At 47.4% G+C, this 16,480-nt stretch overlaps 1 protein-coding gene across 1 annotated transcript in view; it reads right to left on the bottom strand.

The window, feature by feature from the left end:
- The window catches only part of LOC145392003 (cytochrome P450 2L1-like), a 185,876-nt gene that overhangs the window by 129,582 nt on the left and 39,814 nt on the right, over positions 1–16,480 (bottom strand). The window contains exon 3 of the mRNA XM_080266490.1: positions 10,417–10,547. Within this exon, the coding sequence (XP_080122616.1) occupies positions 10,417–10,547 (131 nt within the window). The remainder of the gene's footprint in view (positions 1–10,416; positions 10,548–16,480) is intronic.

Consider the following 16,480-nt stretch of genomic DNA (forward strand, 5'->3'; position numbering starts at 1 on the left):
CCTATTATCTCTACCATCAGCACACGACCTCTAGCCAAATTATATCTCTCTATATCTCTCCGACTGAAAGTGAGAGAGAGAGAGAGAGAGAGAGACTGTCCGGCCGACAGAGTAAATGCACCTAAGCACTTTAATCTTTAACCGAGGGACAACACAATCTAACCATCTCCCTTCTCGCCCCTGTCAAGACCTTTTTGCCCTCACAACACTGTACTGTCATAACATCATGAAAACTGGCGAGTGTATTTTATATATATATATATATATATATATATATATATATATATATATATGTTTACGTGTCCGACCCTGGGCAAAGGCCGCAGTGCCTATTCCCAAGTCCCAGTAGTCATCCTACATCTCCACATGTCACCATTTCGGCGCTAACACCCAACATCCATATTGAATACATGCTAGGGCTGTCTCATACAGGACTGGTGTACTGGTATTAGCGGGGGTATTTTTATGACATGTCGGCGGATCATCTGGTAGATCAGAAAAGTCTGCTTTTTTATATGAAATTCAAATCCTTAAACTGTTCCCTGCCCCAGCCGGGATTCGAACCTGGGTCCATTAGGACTGCAGGCCGCCTCTCTACCGATTCAGCCACCGCCTCCCGCGTGTATATATATATATATATATATATATATATATATATATATATATATATATCCGTAATAGATCTTCCTCTTGGGAACCTTAGTCTTGTCAGGAAAAGTAGTACCAACGTTGTGATGTACAGCATCTTTATTACTAATCCAAACGTTTCGAAGACACAATCTCCATCATCAGTGGATATGTCCTTAAAAAAATGAGGTCCCTTTCCACCTTCTTGACCTTGAATGCTGTCTTCTCAGTGCTCCTATAGCATCGCAGTGTGGGTTGGCCATATCTTGTTAATAAAATATCCGTAATAGATCTTCCTCTTGGGAACCTTAATCTTGTCAGGAAACGTTTGGATTAGTAATAAAGATGCTGTACATCACAACGTTGGTACTACTTTTCCTGACAAGACTAAGGTTCCCAAGAGGAAGATCTATTACGGATATTTTATTAACAAGATATGGCCAACCCACACTGCGATGCTATAGGAGCACTGAGAAGACAGCATTCAAGGTCAAGAAGGTGGAAAGGACCTCATTTTTTTAAGGACATATCCACTGATGATGGAGATTGTGTCTTCGAAACGTTTGGATTAATAATAAAGATGCTATATATATATATATATATATATATATATATATATATATATATATATATATATATATATATATATATATATATATATAATGCAGCGTATTCCGGGTCCAGCTCCTTGAACTCAGATACTGGCACGGACTTGGGTTCTTTTATTCGGGCTAGAGCATGCAAACAAGGGATAGGGCTGAAACACAGGCTATCCAGTCTTACACTTAAATTACCTTACAAACAAATACAGTGGACTTTACACTATTAGTACATGAGGCAACACTATGTATGGGGCATAAATATGGTGTATCTCACAACACTATGTATCAAAGGGGACAAGAGTTCCAAAGAGTTATGATACTATAGAGGATCACATGTATTACACAAGGGTTGCGTGACATTACAACTGGGGCACAAGTATTACACAGGGGTCGTGGGGCACAACATTACACATATAACAAACAAGGTTCATGATACTATAGGGGGGGTCAGAAGTATTACACAGGGGTCACAATATTATGGGCGGGGCACAAATATTACACAGAGTCTCTAACACACAGAGTCCAGGATACTATAGGGGGGCCACTAGTATTACACGGGTCTTGACACTTTGGCTTGAGGGTGGGGGAATAAATATCACTTAGGTTCTATAACACTATGGATGGGGCACAAGTGTTGCACAGAGTCAATAACACCACTGATGGGGCACTGAGGCTCACAGAGACAAAGTCACAGGTAGGTACAGGTGACAGCCCAGTGCGGGAGGAGGTCCATCAGGGGTGCGCTCCCGATAGGGGCGCTGGTCTCAGGCGGCGCACTCTGGAGCCCGGTGTAAGCTGGAGGGCAGTGTGGTGGGCGGTCCCTTCCTGGCGGGGGCCTTAGGAATGAGGTGGCCCTCAGGACTGGGGCCAAACAGAGCTAAAAGGCGTGCTGCATGGTGCCTGCCCTTGGCCGTGGTGGGAGTCCTGGAGGAGGGTCCATGCTGGCCTGGGCCTGGGGTCAGCTGCGGGGTGCCCCTCGAGGTCTGAGGGCTGCGGTCTCGCAGGGAGGGGAAGGCCGTCAGGGGTCATCTGTGGCCGCTCGCCCTTGGAGAGTCTGTCAGCTGCAGGAGGAATCGGGGGCTTGGCTGCAGGGACAGGACACCCAGGCTCACAACAGGTCTGCTCCAGACACTCTCCAACCAGAGTCCTGTGAGGAGTAGTCTCCGCCCTTTGTAGAGGAGGGGGAGCACGATGGGTGTCTCGCTTGTCCTCTGGAGGGGCAGGCTGAGCCAGAGATGGTGTCCTTGTAGGGAGCCTCACGGGTAGTGGAGGAGAGACGACCGGTGGTCTCTCCCTCAACCTGGCATGTCCGATGGACTCTACCGGAACTCCAATCTGGGGCAGAGGAAGGAGGTCACAGTGGACTCTAACCAGGCTCCCTCCTGGGATAGTGGATGAAGGAGGTCTGGTGAACTCTCCCTCGGTCTGACAGGTCCGATGGACTCTGTCGTGGGACCACTTGTCTTGGGGACAACAGGAGGAGGAAGTCCAGCGGACTTTCTGGCTCCCACGGCAGGTCCGATGGACTCTACTGCTCTCTTGCTGCTGGGGGAAAGTTGCAGCTGGGGGATGATTGGTGGTCTCTCCCCCTGTGGCAGGTATGATGGACTCTACCACGGCTCTGCTTCCTTCCCTGGGACTGCAGGTGGGGGTCGTCTGACTGACAGTCTGAGACACCTGCTCTCGAAGGTGGGTGGCAGAAGAGGTCCAGTGGACTCCCCTTCTACACTGGGTCTGATGGACTCTGATGCATCACTGCTCCCCTGGGGAGAAGTAGGGCTTTGAGGACCGGCGGTCTCTCTACCTCTTTTAGTGGCAGGTCTGGTCGATTCTGCTACCAAGGGCCTACTTGCAACTGTATTGAAACAAGTCCCACCCTTAGTCTGTTGAACGCTGTCCTCATCAGAGGGTAATGCACTTGGCCAATGCACTTCCTGTGGGTCTAGCTGGGTGGAAGAGGGGCATAAGGTTGCTGGGGACATGGGTCAGTGTGGCAAGGGACATCTGTGAGCCTCCCTGTGGCCTCCTTTTGTGGTGGGTGTCACCTCCCTGTGTCCTTTCTTGGGGTAGTGGTGTCGGGGTCACTCTGTTGGGTGGGTATTTCACCACTGTCACAGGGGTGGAAGTCACGTCCCTGTGGCTGGAGGTGGTAGGTATCAACAATGGGAGTCTGACAGGAGGAGGAGATATGGTGAAGAAGGTTTGTCCAACGGTGCATGGGGTGGTTCGGCCCCTACTGTGGACAATAGATGATGGTCAGGGTGGATGGCTGGTGTGTCAGCTGGAGGAGGTGGACGAGTTGTGCTGTACCCTTGAGCCGGTGTTTGCGTCCTCCGGCCGGGGTCCACAGGACGTGTTTGATTTTCATCTCAGGTGGCAGGAACTGAGGTGAGTAACCTGTGGGTGCCAGCTGCAGACTGGAGATGAGAGAGGTTGCCCTGCTTTATGAGGTCATGGAGGGGTTGCCCTAAGGGGCTTAGTAGGGTGGGCTACTGGAATTGTCCATCTTGTGTGGTGTATATTTAGGGTGAGGGGGGAGGTGTTGGGGGTGGGTGTGTGATGGGATTGGTGTGGGTGGAGGTGAGGGTGTTGGAGCGTATCTGGCTGGGGGGCATGATAGGAGTCCCGATCTGGTTGGGTTGTGGTTAGCACAGGTGTGGGTGGTGAGGGACCAGGTGGCGTGCTGGTGGAGTGGGCAGTTGGTGGATCGGCAGGTGGAGTTGTGATTCGGGGTGGTGGTGGAGGATTGGGGAGAGAGGACAGGGAAGTGGAGTGGCTGCTGGCACAGGGTGATGGGGTGGGGTGAGGAGTCGGTGAAGGTGATGGGTGTGAGGGGGTAGGGTGGCCATGTGGTGTTGGGGTTTGGGATGATGGCATGGTGGAGGAGTTGGGTGTGTGAGGTGAGGTCACTAGAGGTGGCGTGCTGGTGGAATGGGCAGTTGGTGGGTGGGTGGGTGGAGTTGCGATTCTGGGTGGTGGTGAAGGAGTGGAGGGGGAAGATGGGGAAGCAGGGTGTCTGCTGGAACTGGGTGATGGGGTGGAGTGAAGAGTGGGTGAAGGTGATGGGCGTGGGGGCCAGAAGGTGTTGGGCTTGGGGGTGGCGGTGTGGTGGAGGAGGTGAGCGTGTGAGGTGAGGGTGAGTGGGGGGTTTGAGGGAAAGGTGAGGGGTCGGGGGTTGGTGTGGTGATGGTGGAGGGGGGGCTGGGGGAGGGCAAGGAGAGAGAGAAGGGGTGATGTAGCAGGAGTATGAGTCAGCGTCGCGCTCAGGTGGAGGGGCAGTGCGCTGGGCAGACAGGTGAGGGCAGCGGGGTGGTGGGATGCACGTGGTGGTTGCAGTATGTGTGGGTGGTGTTGTAATATTGTATGATGACTTGATATGGGTTGGGGACCTTCACAATCATAAAAGCCCCTGTGTAGCATGGTGCTAGTTTGTTTGGTGTCAGCAGTGTAGCCACCATGATGGAGTCACCTGGTTTGTAGAGGCTAGCTGCAGTGGTGTTGGGTTTCAGGTCTTGGGTGTTTTGAAGTTGGTGTAGTTTTCATTTGAGGTGGTGTAGGGGGTCAGAGGTGGGGGAGGTGGTGGGTGGTTGCAAGTGGTGGTGAAGTGGTAGGAGAAGGGGCATCTCACCGAGCACTCGCTCATGTAGTGGTGCCATCATCATGGGGACAGGAGTTAATTCCCCATTGCACGATCTTGACTTGGGCTAGCCAGTCATCATTTTGGGTCTCCTGGATTCTAGTTCAAACCTGGTTGAGTAGAAGTGATGGCTCCTCTCGCAGATACCATTTCCTTGCGGTCAATATGGTGAGGAATGGGAAATGCTGTAGCTGAATAATCTGGCGAGCTCTGTCCATATCTTGCTTGTGAATTCTGGGACATTGTCGGAGTGGATAGCCTGGGGAATGCCGAAGTATGGGAACACGTGGCGGACCGGTGCATCTGCTGCAGCGACGACATGGTGTTCTTTCGCCAGAGAGGCAATCAGGAACTTAGAGTACATGTCGACGAACGTGATAATGTACTTATAGCTGAATTTGGGAGGAAGAGGTCCAACGACGTCAACTGATGGCAGCTGCCAAGGATGGCAGGCCAGGATGTTTCCGCACGGGCCTGGTGCTCTGGTGGTGTCCTTTCCAAGGGTACATGCTTCGCGTGCCTGGACGACTTGTATGGTGAGGTGGGAGGGGTTTGGGTTCCAATAAGTGTCATTGAATATCTGTAGGAGTTTTTTTTTTCTGAGGTGTATTCCTTTGTCTGAGTGTAGATGGGTTAAGGTGGCGAGGGCAGTGTCTGGGTTTAGGGCAATGTGGCCTGAGTAAGTGGACAAGTGGTTGCCATGTCTCTGGAGTTTGGAGAATATTTGTGATGGTATCCAGTCAGGGAGGTTTTTTCTTGCCAGTGTTGTAGGAGTGTGGAAGTGGCGTGGATGGAATTTATGGGCAGCCTGGAGAGGGCGTCGGCATTTGTGTAGAGCTTACCAGGCCGATACACTATGTCGAAGTTAAATTCTTCGAGGGTTTCCCTCCATCAGATGATCTGGGCGTTATGGGTCTCTGATTGTCATAACCAATGTAGGGACTGGTGATCAGTGATTAGGGTGACATGGGTGCCGGACAGATAAGCCCGGAAGTACTGCAGGGCCCAAATGACGCCCAGGCATTCTCACTTGGTAGCGGCGTAATTCCTTTCAGCTAGGTGCAGCATGCAACTAGCGCAGGCGATAATATGCTCCCACCCTTCTTGGACTTGGGCTAGGACGGCTCCGATAGCCACTAGAGACACATCAGTGTACAGGTGAAAGGGAAGGATGTAGTACAGGAATGCAACTCCAGGGGAGGTCATCAGCTTGTCCTTGAGGGTGATGAATGCCTTTACTCGGTCCTCTGTCCATGTAAAAGTTTCCCCTTTCTTGTTGGGTCATGGAGCAACTTTGTGATGTTATCAAAGCCTTTCACAAAACATCGGTAGTATGACGCAAGGCCAATGAAGGTGCGGACCTCGTGGATATCTCGGGGTAGGGGGAGGTCTGCTATGGCTCGTAACTTCTCTGGGTCAGGGGCTATACCTTCCTTGGAAATGACATGTCCCAGGAAGGAGACGGAGCATTTTGCTAGGATACACTTGGAAGGCCTTAGCTTGAGCCCGGCCTGCTGGATCCTGAGAAATACTTGCTGTAGATGTAGGTGGTTGGCCCAAGTTCGGCTGAAGGTTATTACGTCATCTAAGTAAGCAAGGCATATTTTCCAGGTGAGGCCGCTGAGTACTGACTCCATCAATCTGGAGTATGTTGTGGGGGCATTGCAGAGGCCAAAGTGGAGCACGTTGAATTCATAATGTTTCCTGTTGCTTGTAGACAATGCGGTCTTGCCTCTGTCATCGGGGTGCACTGGGACCTGCCAGTACCCTGACTGCAGGTCAAGGGTGGAGAACCAAGATGCCCCATAGAGGGAGTCAAGGGAATCGTTGATGCTGGGGAGAGGTGTGGCATCCTTGGTAGTTACATCACTGAGTCTTCGGTAGTCCATGCAGAAGCATAGGGAGGACAAAGGCTGGTGGAGGGTGATATAATGCCGACATTTAGTATGTCCTGGACCTGCCGGTCTTCTTCAACCCGTTGAGTCAGGTTCTTCCTCCATGAGGGTTGGCGTATTGGTGGTCCTGTTGTGTGTATTTCATGGGACAGGTACATGGTGTGGCCGATGTCTGTTGGTCCCAGTGAGAAGATATCTTGGAAGTCCAGGAGGAGGCGTGGAAGGCTGTCGGTTTGTTGTGTTGAGATGGACAGGTATAGGGGGGAGGGTGTGGGAGAGAAGGGAGGCGGGAGAGGCGCAGGGCTCAGCTTCCTCCATCCCGCCAACCACTACTCCCTTGGGGAGGGTGAGGGGAGTGGTGGAAATGTTGTGGATGCACATTGCTCTGATGTGGGGGTGAGGAAGGTGGGTGACAACAGGCACGAGGCAGTGGTGCCTGTCGGTAGATTTGGAGAGAACAAGACGGAGTCCCAAGGGGTCGATGTAGGTGAGGCCAGGACTCGTGGTTGGGGGGGATGGTGATGGTGGAGGCAATGGTAATGGGAAAGGTGAGGGTTTGAGGGGGAAGGGGGGAGGCACTAGGGGTTGTGAGGGATGTAGAGTGGATGAGATGATGGGATGGGTAGGGGGGCAGAGGGGAGGTGGTTCACTTGCATAGTGGCTGAGGAGGAGGGGTCTGGTGATTTGTTGAAATGTAGGCACTGCTTGTGGCAGTCGATGCTGGTATGGAGTTTTTGTAGGAGATCTATCCCCAAGTAGCCATCATATGAGCGACAGATTGAACTGAAGACAATAAATCTGTGTTGCGTGGACACATTCTGGTGGGTTTCAGCACGTAGAGCCCGTGTCTCCCCACGGATGGGCAGGGGGCCATCCTCCATGTCTACGAGATGGGCGGAGCTGGGGAGGAGAGGGCCAAAGGCTGTGGAGTGGTGGGAGTTGAAATTGTGGTAGAGGCATGATCTGGCTGCTCCTGTATCAGCCAGAAGCCTCATCTTAGCCCCGTTCAGCTTCATCTTGTCGTAGACTGGGGGGCAATATTTGTGTAAGGTGGCCCCCACCATTGTGGGGAGGTGCGGGGGCGGTCCTAAAAATCCAACTGCTGTGGGGCATCCTTCTCTCAGAGCTCTGTTTCCTCAGGCTCGGGATAGTTGGTTGTGGGGGACTCGTCCTCGAAGTTGTCGTCCTCGATGGCGGAGACCTTGCGGCACCCCTGGTTGGATGCTTTGCACTGGGTGGCCTTCAGCTGCTCTCTAGTGTCGTGTATGGGGCAGCAGTTGCTGCATGCAGAGAATTCCCATGGGATGATGGAGATCAAGTTAGTGGTTTCTCTGGGGTTGGGGCGTCTCTTGGTGGGGAGTGCCCTCGGCATGGTGAGGGGGTTTGGAGGAGCAGCATTCCTGGGGGACGTCTGGTGTTTGATGTGGGACGGTTTCTGTGTGGGGATCCGGTTAACCGCCCCCATCTGTTGGAGAGTGGTGTGGGCAGCAAGGAGGTGCCTAACCAACTGAATGTCTCTGTTGAAGTCCCCTGTCAGATTGTAGGTTGTAAAGTGTTCTCTGATGACAATAGGGAGGATCCTCAGTAGAGTGTTGAAGGTGTGTTTGTCCTGGGTGGTGGCATTGGCCTCCAGGCAGGTGGCATTGACGAGTTACCTGGCCTGGACAAGGGTGCTGTCTAGGTTACCGTCGTAGGTGAGGGCATCTAGCTGGAAGAAGGTGACAACCTTCCTCAGTGAGGGTGTGACTGCTTGTGTCACTATTTCTTTTAATTATGCCCATGTTAGCTCTGGAACAATTTTTGTCTCAATACTGGAGACCACTTTTTCCAGGTGTGGGGGCGTTACTGCAATCTTTTCTCTGTCATGTTCAAACATATGTCCAACATAGGTTTGACCATGCACATATATGTGTTTGTCGCACTGATCGGGGTTGAACCTATGTAATTGGGCGTGCGGTTTGGAGGCCATTTTTGTAACTTTCCCTTCATCCCTTGTTGCTCTCTGCCAGATCTAGAACCACTGCTAACCGCCAGTATTATGCAGTGTATTCTGGGTCCAGCTTCTTGAACTAAGACATTGGCACAGACTTGGGTTCTATTATTGAGGACTGGGCTAGAGCATGCAAACAAGGGATAGGGCTGAAACACAGGCTATCCAGTCTTACACGTATATTACGTTACAAACAAATACAGTGGACTTTACATTATTAGTACATGAGGCAACAATACATATGCGGCATAAGTATGGTGCATCTCACAACACTATGTATCAAAGGGGGGCAAGTATTCCACAGAGTTATGACACTATAGATGATCACAAGTATTACACAGGGGTCGTGACATTGCAACTGGGGCACAAGTATTACACAGGGGTTGTGGGGCACAACATTATACATAGAATATAACACATAGGGTCCATGATGCTATAGGGAGGTCGCAAGTGTTACACAGGGGTCACAATATTATGGGCGGGGCACAAATATTACACAGAGTCTCTAACACACAGAGTCCAGGATACTATAGGGGGGCCACTAGTATTACACGGGTCTTGACACTCTGGACTGGGGGGGGGGGGAATAAATATCACTTAGGGTCTATAACACTATGGATGGGGCACAAGTGTTGCACAGAGTCAATAACACCACTGATGGGGCACTGAGGCTCACAGTGACAAAGTCACAGGTAGGTACAGGTGACAGCCCGGTGCGGAAAGAGGGCCATCAGGGGTGCGCTCCCGATAGGGGCGCTGGTCTCAGGCGGCGCACTCTGGAGCCCGGTGTAAGCTGGAGGGCAGTGTGGTGGGTGGTCCCTTCCTGGTGGGGGCTTTAGGAGTGAGGTGGCCCTCGGGACTGGGGCCAAACAGGGCACTCTCCAACAGGAGTCCTGTTGGGGAGCAGTCTCCACCCTTTGTAGAGGAGGCGGAGCAGGAGGGGCGTCTCGCTTGGCCTCTGGAGGGGCGGGCTGAGCCAGAGACAGTGCCCTCATAGGGAGCCTCCGGGGTAGTGGAGGAGGGACGACTGGTAGTCTCTCCCCCTGTGGCAGGTACGATGGACTCTACCATGGCTTCACTCCTTTCCCTGGGACTGCAGGTGAGGGTCGTCTGGCTGAAGGGGCGAGAAGCCTGCTCCCGAAGGTGGGTGGCAGAAGAAGGAGGTCCGGTGGACTCCCATTCTACAGCAAGTCCGATGGACTCTGTTGTGCCACTGCTCTCCTGCAGAAAAGTAGGGCTCTAAGGACCAGTGGTCTCTCTACCTCTTTTAGTGGCAGGTTCAGTGGACTCTGCTACTGAGGGCCTACTTGGGACTGTATTAAAACAAGTCCCACCCTAAGTCTTGTGAGCGCTGTCCTCATCAGCAGGTAATGTACCAGGCCGATGCACTTCCCACGAATCTGGCTGGGTGGAAGAGGGGCATAAGGTTGCTGGGGACATGGGCCAGTGTGGCATGGGACACCCGCAAGCCTCCCCGTGGCCTCCTCTTGGGGTGGATGTTGCCTCCCCGTGTCCTCCTTTTGGGGTGGTGGTGTCGGGGTCGTTCCATCAGGTGTGGGTTTCAATAGCGAGAAAGAGAGAGAGAGAAGATGAAAGACGAAGAAATAGAAAAAAAAAAAACGAAATAAACGGGGGATCACAAACACACACAGAACAAGGACGTACCTAGACTTGGGGATTCATTAATGCAGAAGAAGTACCACTGGGGTCTGTCTAGGAACTCTGGCTTGTTGAACGCCTCCTTGATCATGCGGTAGTCATGCACATACACCAACACCTGCGACCCCTTCCGCCATCTGAATGGAAGGCAAGAAGAAAGCTTAGGTTAGTGTCCATCTTTTTTTTTTTTTTTTTTTATGTGTCCGACTCTGGGCATAGGCTTCACGGCCTGCTCTCAAGGCCCAGTAGCCCTCCTCCATACCATACACCTCTACATGTCACCACTTCGGCGCTAACACCCACCATCCATATTGAATATATGTTAGGGCTGTCTCATACAGGAATGGTGTATTAGTATTAGTGGGGGTATTTTTACGACATGTCGGCGAGTCTTCTGCTACATTAGTAAAGTCTGCTTTTATGAAATTCAGATCTTTAAACTGTTCCCTGCCTAGCGGGGATTTGAACCTGGGTCCGGTGAGACTGCAGGCCACCTCTCTACTGACTGAGCTACTGCCTCCCCCTATCTAGAGAAAAGTTAGATGAAGAGGAAGAACGAAAATGACACAGGAAAATGGAAAATAAAGAGCCAAAGGCAGAAAAAGAAAAGGAATAGAAGAATCAGAAATAAATTTCGAATTCAGATAAGTTGGGCACTCCCATTATTATATAATAGGCATTAATCTCCTATATAGAGGGCACTTTCTGTCTGTCTCTCTATTTGTTCATGAACTACTACTTCAATTTTCATTTTACCTGGCATTAACCTATGTATGTGGAATAAATATGATCCAAGGAATGTTTCATGGGGGCCAAAATTCAGAGCTGGGTCATCAGAGGTCACTGGTTGAGTGTTTGCCTTTTTGGCAAACACCCTGCAGCACAATTTTGGCTTGGAGACTCACATGACCTCTACTTTGGACAAAGGCTAAAGTGTGTGTGTATCAAACACATCCGGTAACTGACAAAAGCCAGTTAGCTCATGTGATGGAAATGTACTACACACACACACACACACGAGGCACCGAGCGGAGCAAACGCACGTCGCCACCACTCCATACCTGGCCAACTTGGCCAATGGCATTACCTAAATTAGTATCTATATATGAGTCAAGCTCTGTAGCAGGTTAGAGTAAACAGTGTTCTAATATAAAAAAGAAGTTTTAAGTAAGACTGTTGTTCAAACAGTAAAGAAAACAAAGTAGCGCAAGAATGTGCAAAATCAGCTGATCAGTTGTTTAGTCTATGACTGCCCCAGGGCTTGTAAGTAATATATGTGCTTTTAGTACTGCATGATGGCCACATACTTTAGTAAAGCAAATTTGGAAAAGAAAAGGGATAAAGGTAGAAAGCAGGATGATGATTTCTACCAAGAACTGGTTGAAATGGAGACTCACAATAAACTGGTGGAACGAGAACACAGACTAGAGATGGCTTTTCAGAATGGGATTGATGAAATTAAGAAACAGATGCACTTGCAAAAGGAAGAAATAGAAAAATTAGGAAAGGAAGTCAACAAGAAAGACACAACAATGGATGAACTGACAGTAGAAGTGGGTTCACTTAGGAGGAAAATTAGTGAAATGGCAAATACAGTAGTCAACCACGAGAGTATTATGGAAGAGTTAAAAAATGATACAGAGGCAATTAGGCAAGTAAGCAATCTGATAGATCAGAGCAGTGATACTGAGAAGATAACACAGGTGAATGAAGCTGTGCAAAGCTACAAAAATGATGTGGAAACCACTTATGCTGAAATAGTGAAAGTAAAGAAAGACTTAGAAACAAGGGTAGAAGAAAAAAGCAATAAAAAGGAAGTGAAAAGAATAATCCAAAACAATCCTAAATTAGTCAGAGATTCAGCAGATATCAACAAATCTAGAGTAATCACTGGTATGGAAGAGGAAGAAGTAAGAAACAAGATCTCAAGAGACAAAAAGGAGATGGCAAATGCAATGAGCATATTGAAGGAAGTATAAGCAACGTTGGGTCTGGTTAGTACTTGGATGGGTGACCGCCTGGGAACACCAGATGCTGTTGGCATCCCTACATGTCAAGTGGGATTGGTGGAGGATTAGTGCCCCTCCCTGTAAAACAATTAACTCTAAGCCCTTGGCCACCCCGTTTGGGATACATGGCGTCTGGCAATGAATGAATGAATGAATGAATGACTAGAGGAACACAAAAAGTTGGGGAAATACGAGAGAAACAAATCAAGGCCTCTAAAGGTAACCTTCCAGAGTGGAAACACTGTGGAGGAGATACTAAATAATGCAAAGAATCTTATGGTAAAAGAGGAGTTCAAAAATGTATGGATAAAATAATGCCTAACACAAGAGGAACTGGAATTACTGAAAGAGAAGAGGGAGCAACCAAAAACAAAAAATGAGGGAAGATCAGGGGAGGAGAAGAATACATTTTTTTTTTTTTTTTACAAAGTAATTGGATTGCAGGTACGAAAGTGGTACATAAACAGGAGGGAATAAAAAGGAGGAAGGTAGTAGAACTAAGTCATGACAAGTGTATAAACAAGATGAATAAGTTGATGTACTCAAATGTGGATGGAATGTTATCTTAATTATTAGGGATGAATGATTATATCAGAGAAAATGAATCACATATAACATGTCTCACCGAAACAAAATTAACACCAAGGACATCAAATGACATCCTAAACGTAGAGGACTACAATATATGGAGAAGAGATAGAAACTTAAAAAAAGGAGCAGGAATTATAATATTAACTAAGAAAATCTAAAAGTCAAAGAACTAGAACTAGAAATACCCTCACAAGTAGATCTGATTGCAGTAGAGATCAATACATCTGAAGGGAAAGTAACTGTAGCCAATTTGTACATGCCACCCATATCAAACACATGGGAAAGAGGCGAATACGAGGACCTGGCAGAGAGTACAATTCAGAGTTTGAGAGCATTACTACATAAAATGGAAGAGAAATCGGAAAGAATTATACTAAATGGAGATTTTAATACAAATATAAATTGGACTACTCTAGGTATAATAAGCCAAGAAAGCTGTTGGGACCAAAAGTTCCTGGATCTCGTGCAGGAGTTTTCCCTAACGCAACATGTAAGGGAAAGCACCAGAGAAAGAGGACTCGATGTACCCTCAATGCTACATCTTATATTTACTAGGGAAGAAAACGATACTGACAATTTAATATATAACTCTCCATTCGGAAAAAGCGACCATGCAGTACTAAATTGCAACTTCGGGATTGCATATGACCTAATTAACAGCAATGAAAGTTACAAAAAGAGCCTAAACTATAAAAAAGGGAAACTATCATGACCTAAAGAAGTACTTCTTAGAAACTGATTGGGAAAAGCAGCTTAGAGGACAAGATTTAAATGCTTTGTATAAAAAATTCTGTGAACTTTATGAAATAGGAGTCCAGAAGTACATCCCACAGCACAAAGAAGCAGAAAAGAAAATAAAGAAATGGTTCAACACAGAATGTAAAAAATCAAAAGAAAAAAGAAATTTGTTGTGGAATAGATACAGAAGACACAAAAGTGAAAGGGCATATAACAACTATAAACATGCAAGAAACGATTATAGAAGAATAAGGAGGGAAGCCGAAAAACAGTTTGGGGAGGATCAATCAATCAATCAATTATTTCCTGTGGCACCCTCGGGGATGCATAGGGCCTCGATGAACTCACACCACCACATCCTATCTTGTGCTAACCCCTCAAGATCTCCCCAACACTCATCTCCAGCTTCCCGTCTCATTGTCCTCACCCACGTCTCTTTTGGCCTTCCTCTACCTCTCCTACCAAGTGCCACCCACCCTGGTGTACCTCGTACTATTCCCTGTCTCCTATACACATGTCCTAGCCACTTCCATCGTGAGAACCTAACATATTCATCGACCGGCTGCACTCCCGTTATTTCTCTAATTCTACTATTTGGTATCCTTTCCCACCACTTAACTCCTAATATTCTTCTAAGTGCTTTGTTTTCAAACACCAAGAATTTATTTTCCATAGTCACTGTGCTGTACCAAGACTCGTGTCCATAAATTAAGATACTCCTAACCATTACCTTATAAAGTTTGATTTTTGTATGCACAGAAAAATTGTTATTATTCCAAATATTTTTAAGCATTCCCATTGCCTGATTAGCCTTCTTTAACCTTTCCTCGAATTCAAAGTTCAAAGAACCATCCTTGGCTAAATAAGTACCTAAATATTTAAACCTATCAACTTGCTTTACAACCATACCTCCAATTACACATTCCTGCGCATTTTCCATATTCATATTGATTATTTCAGTTTTTCCACAATTAATAACCAAACCCACCTTGCGACCTTCACTCACCAAACAATCCAACACTCTCTGCATCTCTTCTGGCCCATCACAAATCAAAACTATATCATCTGCATAATCTAAATCCAAAAGTTTCCTGTTCTCTCCCCAAAGTACACCTGCACCGGTTTCTGTTCCAACGCGTTTCATAATGTAATCAGTGACCAATATAAATAGTAAAGGCGATAGAACACCACCTTGAATTACTCCGGACTTGACTTCAAACGAATCACTCAGACAACCATCAACCATCACTTTACAAAATGTGTCCTCATGCATGTTCATAATGACCCTCACAAACTCCTCTGGTATTCCATAATGTCTCATGATCTTCCCCATAGTCTCTCTCGAAACACTATCAAAAGCCTTTTCAAAATCAACAAAACAAAGACTTAACGGTACTCTCATTTCATTAACTTGCTGCATCAAATGCCTAACTATAAAGATCTGATCATTGCAACCACGTCCCTTTCTAAAACCAGCCTGTTCATCCCTCAGAATACCCTCAACCACCGGCTCCAACCTATTTAACAACACTCTACTGAAAACTTTCAAAGCTATCAGTGACAAAGAGATTCCCCTCCAATTACCACATTCACTCAGGCCTCCCTTCTTCGGAACTTTAACAATTACACCATTCTACCAAACTGATGGTAGTAACCCCGTCACCCATATCTTATTGAATAGCTTGGTCAAGATCATTAGTAATCTATCCCCCTCCACTTTAAACATTTCCAGAAATAAACCATCCTCCCCTGGTGCCTTATTATTCTTTAACTGTTTTCTTGCTTTCTCCACTTCTGCAAGCCTCAACTCTCCTGTTTCTATATTTAAATCTTTCTGAGCAGACAGTATATCCTCTTCTGGTGGTATTGGTCTATTAAGAACTGTCTCAAAATGCTCTTTCCATCTATTTTTAATATCTCCATCTTTGGTTGATAAATTTCCTTCCCTGTCTCTAACTGGTATTTCCTTGCGTTTACCTGCATTACCACTCAGTTCTCTAATCGATTCATATGCTATTCTTTGACTCTGTCCATCATTTTTGTTTATTAAGATTTCAGTCTCTGCAACTTTTTCATCCACACATCTTCTTTTATCTCTCCTAGCTAACCTTCTTACTTCTGAATTCAAACTCCAGTACGCAGCTCTTGCTAATTCAATCTCTCGTTCATCAACGCATTGCATCTCACTCCTCAATTTAGCCTCACCTCTCTTTTTCATCATATCCCACGTTTCCTCTGATATCCATTTCTTTCTCCTGAATCTATGTCTCCTTCCAATCGTACATTCAGCAGTCTCATGCAAAACTTTGTTCACATCCTCCCACATCTCACCTACACTTCTCTCCCCCTCTTCCAACGTTTCCAACACCAAAAACCTATTTCTGCATTCTAATCTGAATTCCTCCTTTTCTTCTCCTTCCCTTCTAAGCTTAACAATATCGTATCTACCAACACCAGATTTTTCCTTCTTCTGATTTTTAAGTTTAAACCTTATTTTTGCAATGCTGAGTTGATGGTCACTACCAATATCCGCTCCCCGTTTAACATGAACATCTAGCAGAGAACTTTTATGCCTCCTACTGATAGCGATGTGATCAATCTGATTTTTATATTTTCCACACGGCGACACCCAAGTTGTCTTGTGTATATTGCAATGCTGAAAGAGTGTGCCCCCGATGACTAAGTCATTTGCTAGACAGAAGCTTCCAAACCTCACTCCGTTTTCACTCATC

Source organism: Coenobita brevimanus, chromosome 2, assembly GCF_032717465.1.
Source record: "Coenobita brevimanus isolate Jiangsu-jjx chromosome 2, ASM3271746v2, whole genome shotgun sequence".
Taxonomy (NCBI): Eukaryota; Metazoa; Arthropoda; class Malacostraca; order Decapoda; family Coenobitidae; genus Coenobita; species Coenobita brevimanus.